Genomic DNA, 26,200 nt, shown 5'->3' on the forward strand with positions numbered 1-26,200 from the left:
AATATAGAGATATCTCAAGTAGTCAAAAGTACTCCTCGGTGCGAAGTCATGGGATGTTGATCGCCATGATATAGCAGCAAACAAGTGTGAAACCCAATCTAACGTGTAAAATATACTAAGTTCTCTGTTTTACTCAAACATTTCGAGCCGCTCATGAAAGGTAAACAAAATTCAAACCAAGAGTCAAACATTTTCACATGGTTCAGCATGTTTCGACCGATCTTGATTTAACTTAAGGTTGGTAAAGGGATCCATAAATCTTTTCACCGGAGAACGGAGTTGATTCGGATTCGAATCCTAATGCAACCAGTGTCGACTGGATCCGACTCCGGTGGAACATCCATCTCGCCTATCACTAACCGATTGCTGTGGCCTGTTTTCACACCGCAAGCAAACCGTCCGGTTGACCGGTTGTGGTATCGGGCATGGTTGTGGGCGGTCTATTTTTCAAATCGGTGAATTGCAAAAACCCGCAACTCCTGGCATCGGCCCACAATGGCAGGCTTTTTCGAGGCAGGCCATCCTACGCGTTGATAAATGGGCACACTTTGTCTCTCGGCGCCCGACAACCATCGTTCGGCCATTTGCAAAAGGGGTTTTGATTTGTTTAAAAACCCAAAATTAACTTTATGATAACAAGAACGGCCGGGACCCTGGGAACAAATGGCTTACGAATTCGAACTCCCAAATGAAATGAAACCCGGGGAAGGCCGAGTTGAAAAATCACACCCCCGCCGAATGCAATATATTACCTTTCCGTTCGAGGGGCACAGCATTTGTGTAAAATGTTGCTACACACACAATGCTCGCGCCAAATGAACATCCGAAACAATTATGCTTTCGAAGCGCACAACCATTGGACGTCGCTTCTTGCGAAGGGCACGGTTTCCCAAGAAGCGGGCCCGCTAACGGCACTGTTTTCTGAGAAAACAATTTTAATTGATTCTGCCATAATTGGTTTCTGGTTCGCTGACAAACGCTGACCAGCTGTGGCCTCGGACGGAACGGTGTGCAAGAATGTGGGAATGGACCACTTTCGCCGTTTCTTCCTTTCAACAGCGCACAGGGAAAGAAATTGCTGCCAGCTTGAACTTATTCCGTTCGTTGCTTTTCCATTGATGATAACGTCAGTAGCACGATAACGTTGAACGCGCTAGAAAACGGAATAACGAAACACGTGCGTCTAATATTTGTAGCAAAATCACTGACAGAAACATAGGAGAACAGAAGGCAGAGACTCCGAGTGTGCGTGCAAGAAAATCTTTAAGTGGATCCGTGCGAGCGAGGCATCGATTCGTGTTTCCACCCTCCCCCAACTCTCTGGTGAAATGATTTCCGATTTCTATTCTTAGTCAATTGTTAGCTCGATCGAGCCGGCGTACGCCCGCGCCCGACCGAACAAGCCTAATATGCTGTAATCGGAAAGCCACAGCATTAATGTATTCATAAAACGAATGCCTGTAGCGCCTGCCTGCGTTACGGATCAGCTTCCCGCTTCGATCTTCTTCCGTCCCGGACTGAATCAAAAGCACACACACACACACACACGCACACATACATAACATTCACAGCCATTTGAATTTTCGGTCGATAGTCATGTCAGCCGAAGTCGGAGTGTAGTTCCTGGTAGACGAAAGGCATGTGGTTTTTCCCATTTCCGGATAATCGATAAGAAAACTAGCGTGGCCATGGGGACGACCGTCTGTGTGTGCGTGTGTTTGAGTGTGTGCTAAAGACAACCGAAGGTGGTGGGGGGGGACGTCGGAAGTTCCTGCGCCGGGTGGTTTCATTTAACTATATTCCAACTCGACGACCAACTTTCCCACTTCACTCGGAGACCACACCGAGATGCCACCGAGAGCTCCGGTTGCCTTTTGCTTTGCGTGGTGGCTCACCCGAACAACAAAAACATCCAATGCCAGGTACGTTTAGTATTTCTCTACACCGAGCCCCCGGTACCCACCCATGCAACCACGGTTTTCCCCGGAAGCCGGAAGGCCAGGGCGACCAGTTTCCCATTATCTTACCGAAAGCAAGTACACACCGTAATCCTAATCTTTGCCTCCGGCAGAAACCAGGCCCCGAACCTGGTGCCAGTTGGTGTTGGTGCGCAGTTATGCTGCTCTGCTGCTGCTGCTGCTGCTGCTACTTTTCAACTTTCAACCTCAAGCCCTCAAGGAATGGTTCGGCTTCTGCCCCCTGCCACTTCATTTCACCACTTCCATCAAGGAAACGGAAGAAGATCGAAATGTTGAAATCTTGTTTCGACTTCAATTAGTGTCAGCCGGGCGTCGATACCTTTTCTTCCCGCACCGTTGCCCTCCCGCACCGAGCCCGTGGCGTTTCGTTTCGCCCAAAGGAAACACACACAAGAACGCTCCTGAAAGATAACAGCACCAATTATGTACTTAAGCGCAGCCGAAGACGGCTGGAAAAATAACTTACCCTTTCCGTATCGTGGGCTCTCGGATGGACTTTCGGAAAAGCATTTAAAGTTCGCAGTCGATGAGAAATTTTCTTTTTCAACATTTTAAACTAGCATCATTTAATAAGATCAATTTAAGCAACCGTACCTCCACTCCTAGTCATTGAAAAACGTTTTGAAAGCCTGACCTGTCCCTCGCGCCCCTTTCTGTACGTCAAGCAAATGGTTTGTTCATCCGAGCGTAGATCCACGATTCAATGTTCTGCTTGTTCGGGGCGCCTTTTTGGGGGTTTTTCCCCGCACCCTAGCCAACCAACACGCAACACGTTTGCCCATCGGTGCAGTCGGTGGCCGGCCGCTGGAGGGCTTGAGCGCAGCGGTCCATACAGGCTCCCCGGAACTCGTGGCAGGTGAGGTTTTTGGCTGGTTTTACTGATAAAGTCAAAATTAAACCATGGTTAGCTCGAGAGAAAATCAAACATTTGCCCGCTTTCCGACGGTTCGGTTGGACTCACCCTCGTAGCAGCAATCCACGCCGAGGTGTGCATTTTCCGGGCACAGGCCACTGTTCGCCGTCCGATGGCTGCACTCGCTGGTCTGGACGCACAAACCGCCGAGCATGGCGCACGGTCGTTCCACTTTGTACAGCTTCACGCCGAGATAGGCTGGGAAAAAAGAGAGGCAAGCGAAAACGGAGTTGTTGACAAGAAGGAATCATGGTTTAGACACGGTTTGTGAAGAAAAAACGTTATTGTTTCATGAATGCTGCCGATCTCAAACCATCTTAATTTTAAAGTAATAATTTTAAAGAGGACGACAGCAATATAAACAATCAATTACAAATGCCATGGTTTTTTGATAATTTTAGGAATAAATTTCGAATTCCATCCAGAACAAAATCGAACAATACAAACGTCATTTAAAATTCGAATTTGAAATGAATGAAATTAAGGTTGTCGTGGAAAAAGAGATCGCTTCATTCGATCAAAAACAAATTCGAACTCCTTTCAAATAATTACCAGCGCTATTTCAACTAACATCTTTAATGATCGAAAAGATACAAATTCGAACGGAGTCAGTCGTACAATAATGGATAATTTTACTGTATCCTATAGAAAATAATGCTTAGAGTCGTAATAAAATAATGAAATGATGATCCGGTATATGATTAAAGTTAAATAGCAACAGTAGAACATTTTTTTATAGTTAAACAATTGAAAACAAGCATCTATTGGCATCTAAAAAACAAGAGTTTTGAATATATTAAGCATAGGACTAAAAGAATGCGAACAGTTTTGTCTATTTCACATCGAGCTATGCATTTTTGATATATCCTGTAAAATATTACCACACATTGGAAAAAGCTACACACCAGCTTACACACCTACAACAAACTAAGTGTTTAAACGAATATTTCTTGTGTATCTTAATCGAAAAAGTCAAATTTAAATATTTTTTTTACTCTACTTATTAAATAAAAAGTGTTAGAAAACATTGATAAACTCAAACTTCAAGGAGGCTATCAAATCACTTAGTGATTGCAGAATAAAAATAATTTGATTTCGTTAAAAAGCATATAAACAAGACGAAAATGTATAATTTTTTACAGTATTGCGTTGGTTGTTTTGTAAATAAGTGTAAATCTGCCACCAAAACTGAAATATTTGTTTTACTAAATTTTTTTCCAAATGCAAAATGTATTCAAAATTGTTCTTTATTTTACATTCTTTTGATCTTTTTTATGCTACAAATCAAACAAGCAGATCGTGAGTGTACCGGAAGAACTTTCACTCGCAAACACTTCTAAGGTCGTTAGTATTTATTTCCTTCGATAAATATTGATGAACTGTCGTAATGGGAAAGGTTTTTTCCCAAGCACAAGGGAAAAAAATATGAGCCGTAATTCCAACAGTACACGATCCAAGAGATCCACGCAACAAAAGAATCAACCTTAGGCACCAAAGTGAGCTCTATTATCTGTTGGTGACGCTGAAATGTGGTTTCCATCCAGCCAGAGTGGAATGCCAGTGACGGACTGCTGGCAGCATAGATTAGCTTTGACGCATCGGACACACGCTCCTGATTGGATAAATAACGATCGGTGTGCGCTCGAGCATGCATGCTGCCCGCGGGAAACCCGGTCACTTTGCTGACCTACATTCCAAGCACCACCTAAGCGCCACCCTAGCTTGGGTTTGTTGTAAGCGGCAGCGACAACCCGAGCGAACACGCATCCTTGACTGGTGTTAATTGAACCGCTACTAATTCACTCCGCTCTGCTCCAGTAACACACAGCCAACGACACCCACACGCACACACACACGCATGCTCGCACAGATGCTTGGCTAATGCTTGCCCAGCGGAGGGTTGCATTGGGGGAAGAAAACGGTGTCCCAATACGACGACGATGACGTCCGAAACGCTCCGGAACGCGTGAGCAACCATGCGCCTCCATCGGACTCCATCGAGTTCAATCACCGGTCACGCTTCGGTTAGCGATTTGCTAAACTCCATTTGGTCCGAAATCTACGTGCGCGGCGAAGAACGGTGCATCTGGCCTGAATGTAATTGCTACCCCGCGGGCACCGTCGACCTTTCCCGCCGGATACCTGTGTGCATTCGGTGCTCATTAGTGTGCAGGCCGGTGTCCGATGGCGAGCGCACACTCTCCCGGTAGTAAACGGGGCCCCTCCACTCTGCCGGGCACAAACGAGAGGATAAATGGGTCCCAGATGTAACGGACTGGAATGGGAACCGGGCGTGCACATTTGGGACCAAAACCTGGTCCGACATGAGCGCAAAAAGTGACACAACACAAAACGTGCCCACCACAATTCACTTTCAGCACGACCATAAATAGGAACGGTGCGGCCGACAGTGTTCGAACCAGAACCGGTGAGTGCGAAGTGAAAGAGTTCAGAAAAGAAAATTAAAGGAACAGATGTTTACACGTACCTGGTGCAAGTGAAACCGAGACGTTTAAGAATACTCAAGCATTACTAGCAAGTTGTTGGTATGAAAATTCTTCCAAACAACATTGTTTTCGATAATTGAAACAATGTCACAATCACGGCAAAAACTCTCAAATCTGGCCCACCATAACCAAGTAAAACAATGTAGAGCAAATGTAATACCAGCAAATCGTCCGGTTTGGATTGGGCGGCTTAGTGCTTTCATAAACAGCTTCAATGTATTGCTCCGGTTTTGTGCGGACGTTTGGGAAATACTAAACGGATCATATTTATCGAACGCTCGTGGTTTCAAATTGGATCTCTGGTAGGGGAAGGTAATTTCCCACACGGAAAGGGGTGTTTTTCTTATTTATTTTTTTTTTTTAGTTTCGATTGTGCTCGCTTCGTTCACTTTTGGTCAGTGGTTGGCAAACTTTTATTCGGATTTGTTTTATAGGATCATCATTTTGTATCAAAACTAGATTTCTTGAATATCGTAGAGTTCTTCTAGAAGATTATTTATTTTAATTTGACTTTCAATTTTCTTTTTTTATGGCTTCATCATCATTATATAACATTTAAACTTTTCTAAAATGTATAAATCTTTTTGATTTTTGTTTAAATTATTACATGTGACATCCCACTCAACATATTTGGTATGTAAATCGAAATACAACTTGAAATAATCGTGTTTGAATGCAATATGATTGCTTTGTATAAGATGCTAAAATAATGCTTATACGTACAAAAGTTGCGGCGCTAACCGTACATTGTTCAAAACGTATATGTTTAGTCGTATATCTTTCTATGTCGGCATCATATAGGACTTACGATTTACGCTAACAGTACATTGCTCGTTCATCTGTACATATGGATAAAGCAAATCGTATTACAGTCTTAATCGGTATCATATACATTCGTTAGGAGGTCCGCGACAGCCGAGCGGTAGCGCCGGTTAGAAAATCGGCCCATGAGCGCCGGGGCTCACCACCTCGACGGCGTGGGTTCGAATCCCAACTGAGACCGGACCCACCCCTGTACGAGAGGACTGACTATCCACGTACAACAGGGAAACAAGTCTCGTAAGCCCTTTACAGGGCAGGCATGACCAAGAGGTCGTTACGCCAAGAAGAAGAAGAAGAAGATACATTCGTATATTGTTCATACAAATATTCCATTCTGATTCGAAATGTACTGATTTAAGATTAAATTCATACTTTCTACGACTTCGTCTTCTATTACGTACTATCACTTGATTAAAACACACTTTTACGTGTTTCCACACCTTTGGCAATCCCTGTTTTTTACCATATTTAAGGCTCCCCATTCACCTCCCTCCTTCTTTAATATCTTATGCCCACTCCATGTTCTAAGGAATGCAAACCTCTTCGTGACATAAAAAAGGTAATTTTATATGTAGTTTTCTTTCGCTTGTTCGCTTTTCCCACCATCGACGGTGTATCGAGTGCCCGTCTTGACCGAGTGTAGGCAACGAAATGAAAAAAAAAATATGGAAAATCTATCCTCTGAAACGTTCTAAACGAATTTTCACGATCGACATATTTGATGGCAGCGTGCTGTTCTTGAATGGAACCATTAAGGGAAACGAAGGTAGTTGGGAAAAGTCAGTGAGCGGTGGAGGAAAAATCGAACCCCGCCTCTCGTCGCTCAAACAGCGCCGGTGACCAACCAGAATAGGTGAAAAAATTGCCCTCCACTCCTCTTCTCCATTACCGAAATGGGAAGAATAAACTTTCCTCGCCGTGTCCCTGGTTGGTGTGAAAAACGTGATGCGCGCTAGGAAGCCGCCACGAAAGCAAACAGAAGCACCCAGGTGTCCACTGCCGACAGTTTTCGGACGATTTCCCGCAATCACGAGCAAGACAAGATTTGCCTCAAGCTGCGCAAACCGGACGACACCGAACTCACACCGTTCGTGGCTCGGGGAAACTGGAGCTTTTCCTACGAGGCTTACGTTAGTTCCACTAGCCTCAGAGGTTTGCGGACAGCGTGGGCATAAATAAACGAAGTCCAAACGGGCAGCTTCCGGTAGGAAAGCTTCCGATGGGAAAAAATCACACAGGCACACGAACATGAACATACTTGTGTGGAAATCAGGCAGCGAAAATGGAGGTAGAAGGTTATCCGCGGAACTGATGCGAAGCGAAGTGAAAGGACGGTGTTTTGAAAGCAATCGGAAGAAAGGGAAGAAATCACACACGTTAGCGACTATTTCCGGGTTTTCTCGGTACAAAAAAAAAGGTGGAAAGCGCGTCCATTCATTCGTTTACTTTTCACTCACATCGATAGGATCGTTGCCGATGACGATGATGGTAGCGCAGGTGGTGAATCTTCGTAACGCCCGCGTGATTTCTTTGCTTTTTAAACCCTCCCCACTTCAGCAAATGGCAATCACAAGCGAGAGTTCCTTTCCCGATTGGAGCCCCGTTACGAACGATCGAACGAATCGAACCTGACCGCGGGGAGAAATGGAAGAAAAGCGCGCAGAATGCTAGGCCTGAATAGGACGAGCAATTATCATGCGCAACGTCCCGAGCGCTTCATCCCGTCGCTCGATGCCATTAACATTAATAACATCATAATAAAAATAATTTTCCGGCCTTCGGATAACCATTTCCATCCATTTTCATTTGCCGCTACGGTTCGCGCGGCACGGGTAAAAACCTCATCAATGGGTAAAATATTTTCGCATTCAAACCGAACCATCCTTTGGCGGTGGAACGAGCCTCGGCAGCAGCACAAGCATCCATCCGGCAGGCAAATGGGTAATCGATCGAGCTGGAATGGGCCAGATTGCGGATTGCCCGTGGCCGGGATGCATATTTTACGCTGATCTTTCACCGAAACGTGCACCGGCAAAGCTGGGGTGGAAAATCTTTGCCAAGGTGGTCGCTTTCGGTATCAAAGGTGCACCTGCACCGGTTGCACATTTTATGACCACCGCCGGTGCATCGAAGAACGCGCCCATTGCAGTGGAAAGGAGGCAGGCAAAGACGGTTTGCTGTGGGGTGGTGTATTTTTACGCTTGTTCTGGTTGGGATTGCCTTTTTCCTTCACTTCATCCCATCCCCTGGTACATGTGTCATTTCATCGCTTTATCGTTCGACGTGATATATCCCCGGGCACACCCACACACACACACACACGGACACGGGATGGCCGGGTGGTAAATCATTATTGAAAACAGTTAAATGGGTCCCCGCTGACGTGCGCACGGCTGAAGTGGAATTGTTTTCCGACATGTTACACCCGCCACGGAAGTTTATCACCGAGAAGTTGAACGCTGATAAACGATTCAATCTCACTTTATATTCCACTGGACAAAATCCGGTACTCTACCGTTGCATCGCTTTGCTTACACGGAAGATAAATCTGTGCGAGTGATTGCATTTGAAACGGGCGATAAATTTTGCTCATCGCACGAACAAATACACTAACATGGCGATCGCAAACCGGGGGCCATTTCAATTTCGTTTTACAGTCCGCTCGAAATGGTACAAAAATGGAAGAAATGGAATTAAAAGCTGAATTGATTTGGTGATTGATTGACCAAAGAAACAAAAAAAACGCAGGGAAAAGGTAAAAGAAGGACATTGCAAAAAAAATATAAATATACCATATTGAATCAAATGACACAAACCGAATCCACAATCAAATATAATCCGCTCGATATAGCTCGTACAGAATGAACATCGCACCCATTAGCTGAGCCCACCATGAATTATGTAAGAAAAAAAAGGCTCCACACCATCGTTAACATCATACCCGGTCGTTGATCAATATTGACACACATTTGCTTGATTCAACGCGGACAAAGCGGTCAATAGAAGCGCCTGTCATAAATATCGCATCACATCCGAGACCGATAATTTATTATTAAACAAAGCACCAGACAAACAGTGTAATGACACGGCAATAAAGAGGCGAAGTCAGTGAGAAAAAAAAACAACTGTGTGGAAATTCATTATCCATTCGCTGGAGCCCGGGAGGGTTGGAAAATCGAGCCCCCGAGAACAGAAACACACACACCCGTTCCATTCCGATGTTATGATAAATAGATATTCTATCAAACACGGCCGGCTAACAACCAATCATTAGTCATTCACACCCACACCCGCATGTGGCCCAATCCTTCCGTAGGGGGAAGGGAGGGTGCAAGAAGTTCGTGGTGGGTTGGAATCGACTTCTTACGACTTCCCCGCCGTGTTACATGCTACGGTGATTACGTTCCTGTCAGAACCGTTTACCAGTTCATGCAGGGCCGAGTTTCTATTGGGACATGGCTTACCGACACAGATGGCTTATGGCAGTTGGGCTTGAAGGTCCCAATTGCAGTGGGGGGAAATTGAAACTCAACACACGATAATTGGAAAATAATGTGACTGTTTTGTCGAGCGAATTGATCCCCCGGGAGTACCAACCGACATCGTACCGGACGAACGATTGCAATCGTACCACCGGTTAATGTTTTTGTCGACAATAAACATTTACCAAACCGGATGTAGGCAAATAGGATTGTACTAAACCGATTGCGGAGGCAAAACCACCAACAGTGTATGCTGACCTTTTACACACCTTAAAGTTTTCCGCACCGCACGGCTTTGCCACTTCAAGAAAAAGAGTGAATGCGCCTCGGAAAGCATGTCCGAGGAAAACCAAACATGGCAAGCGCCACCGGGGCAACGCAAAAAACCAAAAACAAAAAACCGAGAGAAGGCACAGAGGCTATCGCACAAACAATTGGAGTGCAATTACCGAAGTACAGCGCTGGTTGGCCGGAAAAATTGGAACCTAACGATCCAATCAGCGTGGAATTGTTCGCTTGTTTTTATTTCCTCCCGCCGGAGAGAGTGCCTTCTTTCACCGCCCCTTTTGCGCTGCGAAATCATGTTTTTATGCGAGTTTTTCCTGACCCGGCTTTCATATGTTTTCTTCTCGGCTCTTTTTCGACTTTCCATAAACTTGTTTGCGGTAATACGAGTACGGAATGCGCTCACCGAAAGGCTTTTCCATCCCGTTTGCCTCGGTGCGTCCGTCCGGCTTTGGAATGACCGGAAGTGATGAGTGGAAAAAAAACGGGGGAACTAAATTTGAAAGCAAAAACACAGGAAAACAGCGGACCTCATCCCCGCACCGGCACCATTTCAATGGCGGATAATGGTGGTGCAAATGAGCGGTGCAGCGAGAAATGACCGCAGGTTGAAGGAAAAAGTGCCAAAGAGATGCGAACAAACACACAAACTCACAAGCTCGACCCTTGTCCCTTGGAGTTCGGGTAGGAAGTTGCAGTTTTGCACCGGCATTAGAATGCATTGCGCTTTTCCAAACAAGGGTAGTAAGGTCAGGGCTCGGTGATGATTAAAGGGTGCATTCAAACGGACTGTGGAAATTCCAGTTCGTGCTTTAGATGCAATAAAGTTTTATGCCCGCTTTGCGCACCGGAAGCATAGATCTATATTGCAGAATCAACAGATGGGTTTATGAAATAATTTAAATGCAAACTTATTCCTTCTGCCTCGGGACAAGTGACAACAATTAAGAGCATTAATAAACATGTCGACCGGAGTCATTAAAGCGCTTTTCATGATATCCTTTTTATCCGCCAGACTTACGGTTTGCTCGGTCCTCGGTTTGTGAACTCAGAGGCGATAAGGAACTTAATAAATCCTAGTGCAAATAAGCACCCCCCCCCCCCCCTCCCCCTTACTACCACCCAGTATACCCCCACCGGGACGACTCTATTAATCGCTTCGATCGAGACCTTCGTTTGCCACCACGAGCGCAAACAATCTCACCATCGACACTCCATCCGCCCGATTTTCGGAAGCTCATCACCTCCAACTTCGTACACGATTCGGTCACTAAATCGATCACAATGGCGCGAATGAGGAGGCCGTGTAGGGGAAAATAAACACGATATTATAATCAATCATCATCGACGCCGGCCTCGCCACGATGGTGGAACGATCGCAGGCCCGGGAATTCACGCCCGGGAAGTGGCCCGGGAAACGATGACGATCCGGATCGATATACGCACGCATGCCAATTCCAACCCCCCAGGCACTTCCGGCCACTGTGACATCGATCCCGCGTCTAATGGCGAAGGAGGTGGTGGACATATCCACCGAAACCGTTTCGATTTGCAATCAAACCTTCCGCACAGGCTTAGATAAACGGGACGTCTGTGCGTAGAAATCCAATCTGCCGGAAATGGAGGTGATGGGTTTTTCTTCTTCGTGGCCGCACCACTATCAATCAATGCGCGTCAGCAGTTAAACTCCTCGCAAAGCCACCGCGGAACGGGCGTTACGTGCGGTGAGTTTCAAATGTAACGATAATGGCAAGTCGCCCGAAAGCGAAGGAAAATCCTGAGCCTCCCGGGGGCGGAGAACGAGGCCTACCGACCAAACGGCGAGCCCTACGAGGGAGGATTACTCCGCTACATGGGTAGCTCATGCCGGGTAAATGATCACAGGCTTTATCGGCAAACTTCGGCTCCTGAATATTTCACTCCCTTTTTATCGCTTTTGTAATTAATGATTTTATTCGCGAAAATAAAAATGTACACCAGTTTTGCTTGTGATTTACGATCACTCCTCAGTCAATACAGTGGTGCGCAATTTTTAATTCGGATACAAATTGACTTACACTTTTGAGCCCATTCCTTACCCGGTTCTTCCCCGGACCGGTGATTTCTTCCCAGTTCGAATTCTACTTTCCGAAGCGAAAAACTTTCGCTGTCACTGCTCGAGCTGCATCAACGAGTCCGTTTCCCGATCGATGCAGCAACTTCCACGATTGCTCGTCAGTAAACTCCGCGCTGCTGAATGATTTATGAGCGCTGCCAGTGCGCAATGTTACTGCCGTTCCGTGTACGGTCGCGTATCCGGTTCCCTGGGATTTTTCTTCCCCCGTCCCCCCCCGTCCCCCCAAAACTTCCCAATAGGACGTGTACCGATTTTATTAAGTCGGGTAAAAAACAGAGCAACTGTTTACTTTCGATGACACAAGCTGACGCGGCATGTCTAGGATATTTATGAGGAAAAGTTTGGTTCATTTGGTGAGTTTTGCGCTCGAGGGGGTGTAGAACTTTGTGTCTTGAAGGAGCACCGCTTGTCTTCCGACGGTCAGAACTAGATTTTGTACAAAAAACTTTTAACATTTATATCTATACCAAATTTAAACTCAATCCATTGAATTAGTGATGTGCGTACTGAGTAAGAATGAGTGACAGAGTTGAATCTTACTAATGAATGATTGATTTAAATCCTAACGAATAGTTTTTGTTACTCATTTTCTGTTTGAATCCTTCGCAGGGATTAGGAATCCCAAAAGAGAGAACGAATGAGTAAAAGAGTTGCTAGTTGTCATAGAGATTCGAATCCCAAATTAAGATTCGAATCCCAAATTAAGATTCGAATCCCATGGAGAGATTTGATTCCCATCTAAGGATTCGAATCTCAAGAGTGAGTAAAAGAGTTGCTTGGTCCTATAGGGAGTCGAATGAATACACATACAATTTGGGATTCGAGTCCCTATTTGAGATTCGAATTCCAGTTTGGGATTTGGCTCTCTGTGGCAACTAGTAACTATATTATTCACTCTTGGAATTTGAATCGTTATTTGGGATTCGAATCTCTAAGACGACCAGCAACTCTTTTACTCACTCATTCACTCTTTTGGGATTAGAATCCCTATTAATGATTCAAATCTTCTCGACGACTGATAAATCATTCTACACGTTTCAAAATAGCAAAGAGTGGCTTAAAGATTCAAACGATCGTGATGATTGTTCACTCTTATTCAGCGTTTTGAAAAAAGTTGTTATTCTCATCACTACATTGAATGCAGAATTTAATGATTCTTGATCATTATATTGTAATAATCTTGTCTCTGCTCGCCAAATTCATGTTGTTTGTGAACTTTTAAAGAAATATTTCCTTTTTCTAAAATAATGTCAACAGGCGGGGTTTTGTGTTCGTTGTTTCGATTTCGGCGGAACTTTGACATCGTCCCAAGTTTAATAGTCTTTCCCGGCCACGTGCCCGGGGATCCATATCAAACGCAGCACACGGCTCGCCTGTCACCGAAATGAGCCGGTCTTGTGGAAATTGAAAAGACAAGCTGCAAAAGCCGTACCGCCGAACAAACTTAGCTTTCACGGCCGCCCGCCTGGCGAGCGGAACTTTCGGCAGCCTCCGCACTTTCTGGCCCGAAGTATGTCGCTGTAGCTCATTAAAATCTATTTCAAATCCTACGTGCATCATTACCATATTTCTTTTGGCGAAAAATAAAAACTACGGAGCGGCTGTCGGCGGGCACAACGCACAAAAAACTTTCCATTTCCACATCAGGCTCATCAGCCAGCCGCCGTTGAATGGGAAGGAAAGCGCATCGCTCAAAGCAGCTGCTTTTAATGTATCATCAGCAGTCGGCTTTCGGAAGGAACGAAAACTTTACCTAGCAATTTCGTCCGCTCCTTTCGGTTGCCGGGTGAACTGCAACCCCCACCCCTTCGGGGGATGTGGAACAGCGGCCCGATGGGAAATTTCCATCCAGAAAACCCCCCCAAGTCCCCCACGAAAAAAAAACCACCCGAGCCGACATTACCTTTCACCCCAAAGTCGTCACCGGGCTACCCTTTCGTCGAACGAGCGATGGTTTTACAAAAACCCGTTCTTTTCGAGCCTCCCATCTTCCGCTGCACCTCCTCCTTCGCCACACCCGCTCCGGAAACCCATTAGTTTCCGAAAGTTATTCAAATTGCTGGTTGCGGATGACGCTCTAACGGCTTGTGTCGTTCTGGTTAAACTTTTCGTCCTGAAATCCGCCGGAAAATGAGTCGACCAAATGGAACGACGGAAATGCTGCAGAACGGTTGAACATCAATGGCTCCGGCCGGGTCTAAGAGCCCGGTCCCGGTGGGATGGGCTGCTCCGCCAACGAATGCTACGAACGACACTTTCGTTCGTCGAGTTCTGTCCTAATTGCCACGTATCTTCTGCCATGACAGCTGTTTCGGGGGTTCGCTATTTCGAGATCATTTTCGAACGAACGAGCACGCTGGGAGAGGCTGGAAAAACGTTAAAAGCGGAAAAAAGCTGCTCCCCAGACAAACCGCGCTCCAAAATGTGAACCATCTATCCGGATCCGGAACGACCATGCATTGTGATTGTAATGATTCGAATCCGCTAAGCTGCGATGCAATCGTCACCTTATCGGCTTATCTCCGCTCGACAAGAAATAAATCGGCTTTTTAATATATTTGATGGCTTTTCAATCCTACCAAAAAAACATCAGAACGCTGTGCAAACGAGTTTTGTTTGACTGATTTTGTTGTATAAATTTGGTGTTGAACTGTATGTGAATGGTTTTAAAAAGATCTTCTCTAATGAGACTTGGTTTATTATAATCATTTTAAACTGTAATTAGAGTGAAATTATGAGGAGGTTCCTGTTCGAAAACAAAACCATCAGGGATCTGCACTCAGTTGAAATGATATGAGCGTTTTTCTTTAATTATTTCCTGGATTATATTTTAATTTGATTTTGCAGGTTAAAAGACATATGAGACATTACAAATGTTTTAGCAAAAATTGATATTTTCAGGAATTTTCATTTAATTTGACAATGTTGAAAAGCGATTCTTTTTACTTGGCTAATTGCAGCTGTAATCTATCTCATCAACTCTAGTGTTAATTCCTTCTAAGGTTAGTCATTTTAGCCAACAGATCTTGTGTGCTTTCAAGTAATTTTAATCATACTTTAGCTGTATAGTGGTTTCTAATTTTTTACATCCTTTCTTATACCTCAAAAGATTATACCAGAATTCAAGCTGGCAAAAAGTGCTCTCCTTATTCTCAAGGCAGTGATTTGTTTCAATGTTCCAACCATATTTATGCAACGTAAGTAGTGTATTAATGACATTTAACCATATCCGGTTGAGTGTGGGTATAAAAAGTACAAGTTTCAAGTTTTATAATTTGAATTAAAATTCAAACAATTGTAAGCTTTATGAAGTACTGCTGTTTCAGTTAGTTTCCAAAGTCAAGCACTACAAATGTGCGGAATTTTTTGGTGAAATTAAGATTGTCTAATCCTGAATCAAAACGCTATATTTAGATTGTTAAAACCATTTGGGACTAGATGTCGCGAAATTGTGTTTCCCCTGTCATGTCCGCAGCCATTTTTCCGCGAGCTATTAATGCAATTAATTTTGCTGTCCTTTTCTGCGCGATCAAAAGCCGCTAGGAAAATGGAACTTTTGGTAGTTCCCAAAAAACAAACGGACGCTCGTTGGACAGTCATTTTCCTACCACCAACGCTCGCTTTTTACTGCGACCGCTTTCCAGCTCCTTGATAGCCAATTTTGCAAGCTGACCGAACCAAACTCGAAGCGCAAACTTCCGACGCAGCTCGGAAAAGACGCAGTCACCGCACCACCGTTCCGTGGGGAGGTTAGAAATTTTCCGAGCCCCATTTGGCCCGAGGTGAAAATTTCAGCAAAATCGTTTCCTCGTCCTCGGAAGCATCTCTAGCGGGACTCGCCTCCCATCCCCTCAGTTCCTTTGCGGTTCTTCCGAAAACTGCAAGTCCGAGCCATCCGAGCAGGCGAACCACGTGGAACGACTTTTGCACCGGATCTTTAGCTCACCGCTCTCACCGTTCAAATTTAGCTTAATTTTAGCACCCGGACCCACCGTTGCTTTGCTTCTTTCCGGCGGCAGCTCCAAAACCCCGATTGTGTATCTGCAGCCGCCCCATGACGGACATTTGTGTCGAAAGATTAGCTTCAAATTGGATGCTGCGGTCTCGCTTGGCTCTCGAACGGCCGCCGCCGGCAAACGAACACCGGACGGGCACTGGCAGCGAACGATTATTGAATATTGCAGGTAAATTTGCACCCAAATTGATGCATTCCCTCCGGGCCTCTGATGGACTGGTGCGGTCCGGACGAAAATCTTTCGCCAGCTCAAACATCACGTTCGACGGTGGTGGCGAATTGAAAGTCGCCAAAGTAATCACGGTTTATTATTCAGGTGGCACGATTGGCAGCACCCTGCAAGGTGATAGTCTGCAAACGATCTGATCAAAGTTGCTCAAGCTATTAAAACTCGTGTTGGGCAACATGATCTTTAATGTTGAGCCTTGGCTTGGGGACGATTTCCTTACGAATAGAAATAAAAACCCCATGCTTCCCTATTCTCAGAGATGGATCAATCTATTCTGGGTCCCTAACCGGCGGGCAATCGGTGCTCACGAGACATTTCCATCATCCAAATGTGTCTATACTAAAGATCAAGATCAGACTTATTTGTTTCATAAGAGCTTGTGATCCATTACTCATGTTTGCAGTATTGTCAAATGGTTTTTATGTTTATCGATAAGAATAGATTCTAAAAGTTTATAAATTCTTAAGTATATGCACCTGGGAAAGAGCAAAAGAATAATTTTAACAAATACTATAGTTTGAACCCGCTTTTTGTTTGGTAATTTCTTTTTTCACAAATTTTCATATTGTTGTATATATAACTTATAAAATTCATCATATTCAACAAAGCAATCAAAGTTAAAAATGTCCTTCCAATCCGAATCTTGCTGTTTATTATGGCCTCCAAATCCTCAACCAAGACGACATAATAATTTGCTATTGGAAACTACTCTTTCTGATACTTTTCCACAATCTTATTTCATTCTGTTCTACTTTTTTTACAAATTGGAATTCTTCCTACTGTTAAAAGAGGATCTTTTTTTATGGTCGTGGCTGCCCCATGAAGACTTTTTCCCTTTGAGCTCGTGGATAGTCAGTCCTCTCGTACAGGGGAGTGTCTGATTTCGATTGGGATTCGAACCCACGTCGTCAAGGTGGTGAGCCTCGGCGCTACCCAAATCTTTTTTATTAGGTTTAAATAGCTACCATATAATATTTTGATTATAATGATCACACAATACATTTAAAATCGCTCTTGAATCATGATCGACTATTGAATAATTTGTGCCTCGATTAGGGAAAACTACATGAGTCACAATACACACTTTCGATCGTGCATCGCAAGCACTTCAAGGGGAAAGATTGGACCAAAACAAGGCCAAAGAATACATATTCTGCCAAGGATTGAAAGGTAAAAATTAAAACAGATAAAGCAATATCAAAGTATACCGAAAATCTAACTAGAAATAATATGTTTAATATCGCTCGCTAAACATATCTAAAAGTGAAAAACATTAGTTACAAATAATATCGATAGTTTCTTAGGTATTCATCCCGGGTTCCCTTATGTTCGGGAGGCCCCCGCGGCTGCTAAGTCTGCTCATAAGTAGTTCCCCCTCTGCCTATTCTAGATGGAATTTAGAGAAGGCGGATGTGTTTTCGATCAAAATCGATTAACGCTATCACCTACAACACGATCATAATTAACGAAAGGCACGATTGATTACGTGCCGAGCACCGTGCGGCGCTTCCCGAGCGAGGCGAGACAAGATAGCAATCTATAACTCTCATAAAATCCTACCACGGCGCAACATCGAAAAGCAATAATTCCTGCATCGCACCGGGCAGAAACAAAGAGGGCCAATTTATGTGTCGCATGCAATGCACAATACCCGATCAGATATTGCCGCCGGCTTCCCGACCCGCGCTTCGAGGTCGCCGGCTTTCGATCACCACAACACGCGTTCGTACAACCGCGTTCCAAATTTGCTTAAAGGATTCCGTGCCTTCCGTGGCCGCACTTGATGGCGGCGTGTCACGACCGACCGGCCCTGTGGCCGAACGTGGCGACGGCAGCATTGTGTCCACCTTTCGCCAGCAGGAAGAATTCGCCGTACCACGCCACAAACGCAAACATCCTCGTGCATCGGGAACACGGACGTGTGGTCCGTCGTTAAAGGTCGCGCCGGTCCCTCCCCCGAGGCTGTTGTCCTGTCGGACTTCCCCGCCCGGTCGGGGGTAAAATTAATAATCACACTGCGTCGGTCCAACCACGCCAATGCACTTACAGTCCTGTGTCTCCGCCGACGATGCACCGTTCTGGTCGTCCTGCACCGGCAGCGGCGGTATTTCGGCACTGTCCCCGATGCATACGGCCAATGCCACGAACAGCAGCAGTGCGACGGCGTTGGAATTCATCGTTGTTGTTTTTTTGTTGGCGAGGACAATGTAGCGGGTTCCAACGGTGCGTATGGCAACGACTACGCGATGCTGACAATGTTTGCGGACACACTATCGGGAAGCACCTCAACCTACCGCACTAAACTCTAGCCCAAGGCAATAATGTCAAGTTGCAGGCAACTTTCACTTCGTCCAACCGAAACACAACAACAGCACACAACACAGGAAAAAAAACCAAGAGTTAAACAACCCAGCACACTAGGTTGAGGTGATGATGGTGTTGAGAACACTAGATCACCTATCTCGGATCCCCTTCCTAAACACTTGCACTTTGATAGTATGTGTTATCTCTAACGATCGAATCGATCGCAAGCCCGTGTGACGTTTGGTTAAAAAGCACCTTTGTTGTTTTTTCAAATCAAACACGGACTGATTTGAAGATGAACTCAGAGCAAGTGAATGCAAAAATGTCCCGGGTCAAATGTTTCAAAATCCAACTGAATCAACCGACCGTTCCGGACGACAACACAACAAACACACGCCCGAACCTGGCCCGGCAAGGTTAAAACCGTTCAAAAAGCGCAAACTGACGATGAGGCTGTCCAACGAGCAACTGACTGGTGGCGATGAGTAATCAATTGCTTTTATATGAAGCCTTGGTGCGGGGTTCTTTTGGCACCCTTTTTTTTTCGCCCCGCTCGTTTTAAGACTCGTCTCACCCGCCGCACCGAATAGGGTGGCCACCCCTTAGGCCTCGTTAAGACCGACCCCTACCTCCAACGTCCGTCATCCGCGGGGGGAACGGAACACATCGAAACAGTTGGCTCACACAACAGCGACGATTTGATAGCCATTAGCGCCAAGCAACATGTGGACGCTGTTCCAAACATTAACGCGCTCGCTACCATCATTCGAGCCCGGTCTTTCGTCTCGCTTCTTTTGCCGGCAAAGGGGTGAATTTAAAAAGAACCCATCGTCTCTCTTTCACACACTCCCGAACACACAAGCACACCGCATCACGGTGGAGTGCTATCTTCAGCTCGCGATCTGGCCACCCCACAACTGCATCCACCCGACCCGTGATGGTTGGTGGCGGGTGGCGGGCGCAAACCGCACATTTGCAAACCCGCCCGTTTGTTTAGGCGCCACATAAAATGAAGTGCTGATGAGCGTTCGCAGCCCATTGGTGCACCGTGCGCGCCATGCGCCTGACCCGCCGGCTTGGGGCTGATGACGACGGTTGATGGGTTTTGGGTCGGGCCGGGCGAAACGTGATCGCTCTTCGGTGGGGAGTTTACAAACGCCGGGAAGAGAAAGTGTCGCATTACCCATTACGATCCGAGGCGCACTATTTGATAGAGTTACAACGTTGCAATACAGAAAATAAAACATTTTACATTTTTTGAAAAAAAAGATGCTTGCGAAACTTAAGCAATACACAAAAAAAGAAAATAACCGGTCAAACCAAATGATGATAAACGTAAGTAATAGTAAATAATAAGTCAAAGGCAAACGTAGCAAAGAATTACAACATGAACAACATTGAATAGATTGCATTTAAAATTTGACACACGGGCCTCGGTTTTCGTTATAGATACAAGAGCGATATTTGTTCTGACATGAAATATTCTTTGATCTTCTACGAAGTGTACAAAAAATCATTTTTCCCACCCTGTAATAAATTAGGCCTTCAAAATTAATATTTTCTAAAAAAGTTCTCCTAATATGGTGGTTTCTTAAGAATTTATCAGGTATGCCACGATTTCCTTAAGGCTATAAGTCACTGCAAAATACATTGGTCTTTGAGCCCAATGCATTGATCTACGGCCAAGAAAATTAGATCGATGAGCAATTTTGCCGTTCTGTTTGAAATATGCTTCAAAAATAAATTACATTCAATATATATTCAGTCTTTTCCAAGTTCTCTGCACTACCACCACTATAGATGCATGCATCTATTGGAAAAAACAACCATTATATTAACAATCGGCTAGGAAGAAATAAACAATTTTTATGTATTATTGTGTACGGTGAAAATAGATGCTTTTCTGGAAAATAATGAAGTAAAATTTTGCGTTGTTGATAATTTTAAATTACCTCATATAGTGAGTTACAACTAAATACGTCATTATTGGTATCAATACCCTTCTAAAGCATGAAACTGAAAAATAAATATAATTACAAGATATATAAGATTTGTGAAGGAAAATATGTATTTGCAAGATTTACGTGAATTCATCACATTTTATTGATAAAAATTCTAATACAACTAGGTTCTTCAGGTTCGTTTGTTACTGACCTACTTCGAACAAAATTTCTCTACATTTTAGGTTTTCTCAACATTACTTCGGTTTTCTGGAATCTAAATCTAAACTCGGCCATTCGTTGCGTCTTTCTACATAAACTACACATGCTGCGAAAGCTCAAAGAGGATGTTCCTTGGCCCGAAAAAAAGCGCAACAACATAACCTCCGTCAACTGGTAATAAATAACTTAAACTGCTTCCCTCCACACCTTCACCACGATAATCCAACCGATGTCTAGGGAAGTGTTCCAACCCCTTTCCAGCAATAGCAACGTAAAGCCACATTAAACAACACGGAACTGCGGAGCTGGTACAAGCCCGATCGCACCGTATGCTACGATTGTTGCCATCATTAGTCTGCACGGCGTACGGGCCGGGTGAACGTTGAAGCATCGAAAAAAGGATATCCGTTGCACGACTCCCTGGCCGCCTCCCGCGCCATTTTCCTTGCAGCGAAAAGTGGACAGAAATAATCGTGTGTGAATAAATGATGTTGCATTCATAAAGCAAGCTCGGCCGATGATAAATACTTTCGCACCGTTCCACCGACCAACATACACACATAACTCCCATACACACTGCCCTCCAGGACGTAATAGATTTTTACATATTCCACCCCACCATCCCTACCATTGGACGCTTCGAAACCCTCGCCCGCCCACTCGACGGCGGTGGCTGGAAAATGGCTTTTAATAAAGTGCACACACAAACACACGGGGCTCGAGTGAAGCGCGTGTGGCGTGGCGGTTTCGCCGGAAAATGGGACTGCTTTTCCGCGAGCTTTAGCGGGTGTATCATCCACCGGGTAAGCCCTTGACTCCGCAAAGCGCCACGTTGGCTGCCGGAGGGTGTAATTATTTTCACATGGGTTTTTGCATGTTGATTTTATTACTTTCTGCTAATGATGTTTGTACTTGTGCCTACGGTATAATTTGTACCCGGCCATATTAGTATTAGAAACTGTTGTCCACCAGCTTCGTGGTGGCACCGGACGAGTGTGGGTGTGCTTCTACATTTAATTCCATTTATTGTTTAATCCCGACTTTTCCAGCCGATCCACTGGAGGCCAACCAGCATATCTCAAAGGTACATTTTGTGCATTTTCTCAGATACAAACGAAGCACACTCATCATTGTAACACTTGCACCGCGTGTTCTACAGCTGCGACAGTTATAGCGGATTTATTTGCAAATTTTAACTCTTTCAACATCAGCCACGAGTTGCTGTCAATTACCACCACGCGTTATCACGTTTATTTTATTGTTGTAAATGAGAACCTCACTCGCACGTACCCTCCAGGAACCCGCACGGGCTCCAACCCCACACACACACACACGTACTCCATGTCACATCTGGTTAAACAATTTAAGCACCTCCACCCACCGGACCGATGTTCGAATGCAACTGGAAATGCATGGTGATGCAACAACCACTCTGTCCCCTCCAACACTGTATGTAAATAATTGATGTCGAACGATTGAAGAGATTAAGTAAGCACCGCAAAAATACTTCAATTTGCATAAGCGTAATTTGTTCGCTTTTGGACGGAGGGTTCCAACACTGTTCCGACCCCGCGGATCCCGGGTCCTTTATACTGGCTAAAGAAAAATGATTATCATTAAAAGTTTTCTAGTCCGAATGGTGAAATTTTATTCATTTGTTTTTTTTTTGTGAAGAGATCCTGCCCTAATGGACAGGAACTTTAGTGAATTATGGGAAGACATTGTGTTAAGTAAATATGTTAATGTACGGGTCGGTTTGTTTTTCTCTTTGGCTTTTAATTTTCTTACGGTGAGTGCACTTCGTTTATTTGCACTTTTCCAAAGAACGCAGAATAAATTGTTTCTTTGCTTGTAAAAAAGCAGGCAGCTTCACGGAGTTTATTCAGGATGCTTAAATAGAATTCTGCCTGACACCCTTTTTCTATCGCCACTTGGTAAGAGTTTAAAGTTCAATTACTCTTAGCAATCATTAAACTCACAAAAACCAATTATTGGAAACGGTTCTTGAGTTGCACAAAACACTCACATATTTTTCCCCTTCCCAAGCCACGCTATTTATTTTCCCTCATAGCAAAAACGGACCATTAATTTTAATTCCCGATCCCGACCATAACATTTATCGAACACATTTTCTTCGCTATTCCATTTTGGCTTTCTTTTTTGTATCCAATAGTTTTCTGTTAGATTTATTGGTATCTTCAGAAGTTCAAAGGACCAACAAAAAGAGAATGGAAAATCATTATCGCTAATTTACTTTCATCGCACGGAAAATAAATGCAACATCCGTAAATTGCAATTGAAGAAGTATGCAATCTAATTGCAACATTGTCAGGGAAATGGGAATTCAGCATTGAACATAATATTGAAGTATACATATATCGCGATTATTTAAGCGTGAATGTAAAAAAAAATTGGAAAGTCTTTATTTTGATGTCACTATCCAAAAAAGACCTCTTTTCACATAGCTTATAAATTTGCCATGGGGCAATATCGAGATACTACAAATTATTCCAGAGCACAAAGTTGATGGCAAATTATTTACTATCATTGTTTAGTCTTCAACCTTCACAAACAAATTCTCGTTAGCATTTGATCAATCATGTAAGGTTTTAGTGATTTGCGTTCACGTTCTCGTATTTACGTTCTTGTTTTGTGACAACGCATCGTTTCCACGTTTCTAGCCAACTTCTGCATACTTTATGTTGACAATATAAAAGCATTTCTCTTGACAAAACTGCGCATTTGCTATGTCGTTTTGTCGTATTGCAACACCCATCCTTCTTGAGTAGGATTGATAAATTTATCTTCGTATAAAAATTTCGTGTGTATCACATTTGCGAAACATTTCCCATGCAAATCGATCATGCTATATCTCCTAAAGACAACTGAAACTCCATCAAAAAGTCACGTTATGGACAAAGAATAAGATTGTTATGTCAATACGGGCAGCATATCGTGACTTTCACATTGTTCGCGCTTGTGTTGGGAAGTGTTTACAAGCTTTCCGAAAATCGCACCATTGCAAACCACGTTCGACCAATTGGTAGGCACATGTGATGTGATCAATTTCCACCGCCGACTGACGTCCAGAGCCGGGGCTCTCGATGAGGTTAACAGGATCAATTACGCCAAGAAAACGTTTCGTTCCACACTCAGCTCGCGACCGTACGGGCGGGGAAACGAATAGAAGGGCTAATCAATGAAACCAAACGGAGAACTCGAAAAAAGTATGATTGAGGAAACAAAAAACCAAAACAAACGAACACTCTTCCTGTGCTAAACAAAACATTGGCAAATCGAACGAAAAACGTGACTTTGACGCAAGGAGAACTGGCCCGATTCGGTTTCGTTAAATGTTTAGTCACTAGAGTTGCTCACATTAGCTTGTTGGGAAAACCGTTATTCCAGACTGTTCGATTTGATTGATCTTTTATCTATTGTATGGGCATATTTGATCAAATTGATCACTTCGACATCGATACTATAACAGCGGCGTGTGGTGATGCTCAAGTTAAGACGCAAAACAGTTTATAAATTTAAAAAAATACGGAGTCCCGGTTGTCCGTGGTGTATGACAATTTTGTGAATAAATAACCTAATTTACAAAAGGTTAACAAAAATATTCACATCGAAATTTGGTAAAGAACGTTCAAGAAATTATATACAATTAATTTGTCAAAGTTAATATCAATAATTTAAAGTAACATTAGTTACATTCTTAAAACTAATAATCACGTGTAATTTGACGTATTTTATCTTCTGCGTTTTTAATATAATGTGCTTTGAAGATGTAATACACCTATTTAATGTTTTTCCAGATACTGTACAGCGGGTTTGTAATTGCTATGTTTGTGCTTAAAAAAATATTTTCAAATTTAAGAAATTTAAAAAAATACGGAGTCCCGGTTGTCCGTGGTGTATGACAATTTTGTGAATAAATAACCTAATTTACAAAAGGTTAACAAAAATATTCACATCGAAATTTGGTAAAGAACGTTCAAGAAATTATATACAATTAATTTGTCAAAGTTAATATCAATAATTTTAAGTAACATTAGTTACATTCTTAAAACTAATAATCACGTGTAATTTGACGTATTTTATCTTCTGCGTTTTTAATATAATGTGCTTTGAAGATGTAATACTCCTATTTAATGTTTTTCCAGATACTGTACAGCGGGTTTGTAATTGCTATGTTTGTGCTTAAAAAAATATTTTCAAATTTAAGAACTGCATTTAACATGTTAGGCAAATATAACTCATGAGCACCTTCGGGATATAGGATCTAAGGATCACCCAAATAAAAAGTGAAGGGCCCAGTCTAAAGACCCTAATCAGCGGAGGCATGATCAAAGACACTTGCTACAGCCGAGAGTAATAAAATAAAGCGGACATCATAAATAGCTCATTTCTACACACACCCTCCAATAGCGATCCCACGGACTGTGATGCAACTGTTCATGTCGGTTCAATCAAGGCGTCTACATTCAATCGATCAAACGATCCGATTCCTCCTGGGCCCTGACGTGACGCCGCAACGCGAGTCAATCGTCTACCATAAACATCAAGGCGTTGATCAAAACAAAACAAAATAATTTAAATTCGATCAGAGGCACATCATCCCCGTATTTCTACCGTTTCATAACTAGCACCGATGTCCGGGGAGCGGTACCAGCTACTGCGACATTGACATTGAGCCTGCTGGAGCGTCCGCCGAGTCAATCAAGGTTTTTTAAAACTTACCATACGAGTAGGACAGAGCCATCCGATCAGTATAGGGTGGAACGGGTGGAATTGGGCCAACAGTTGAGAAGGGGATGAAGAAGGAAATTGATCAGGGGTGTGGTTGGCCAGTGATTTGCGTTTCGGTTAGAGGGATTGAGAGGGAAACGCTAGTCGGAGGACCGATCGGTTTGGCGCCAACGTGTTTCGCGGGTTGGCGAAATTGTTTGCCAAACAATTCTATCTTATAGGCTCTCTTGCTTTCATACTCCTTAGATTTCTCTTCCTTCAGTCAGAACCGACACATAACAGCCGATGGTGCACTACGTTCCATTTGTTGTGCTGGACTTTGGCCGTTGTATACTATTTTCAAACGCGTAAAAAATGATTAATGGTAAAGGGGTCATGAACAAGATTGTGAAGGGCCTTACATACTCTCGTCTACAGCGTGTCGACTGATGTTTCAAATTAATCGTCCTGTAATACAGGACACTAATATTTCAAAAAAATTAATAGAGCACTCTATTGAACTTTAGTAATCATAGATGCCCCGTTGAACTTATGTTTAACGAAAAAAAAATTCATAGGACCATTGGCTATTAAAAAATTTCCATAATACAAATTTTTTATTTCATGGGGCTATTGAATAAATAATAATTTCATC

At 43.7% G+C, this 26,200-nt stretch overlaps 1 protein-coding gene across 1 annotated transcript; it reads right to left on the reverse strand.

The window, feature by feature from the left end:
- Positions 1-2,529: 2,529 nt before the first annotated feature.
- LOC131263919 (U-scoloptoxin(19)-Tl1a) lies at positions 2,530-18,533 on the reverse strand. Its single transcript, XM_058266202.1, has 3 exons — positions 18,396-18,533; positions 2,941-3,090; positions 2,530-2,857 (listed from the first exon to the last, which is right to left on the reverse strand). Exons 1-3 carry the CDS (start codon positions 18,523-18,525, stop codon positions 2,730-2,732), a joined length of 408 nt encoding a protein of 135 aa, XP_058122185.1. The 5' UTR covers positions 18,526-18,533; the 3' UTR covers positions 2,530-2,729.
- Between the last annotated feature and the right edge of the window lie 7,667 nt (positions 18,534-26,200).

Source organism: Anopheles coustani, chromosome 2 (genome assembly GCF_943734705.1).
Source record: "Anopheles coustani chromosome 2, idAnoCousDA_361_x.2, whole genome shotgun sequence".
Lineage (NCBI taxonomy): Eukaryota > Metazoa > Arthropoda > Insecta > Diptera > Culicidae > Anopheles > Anopheles coustani.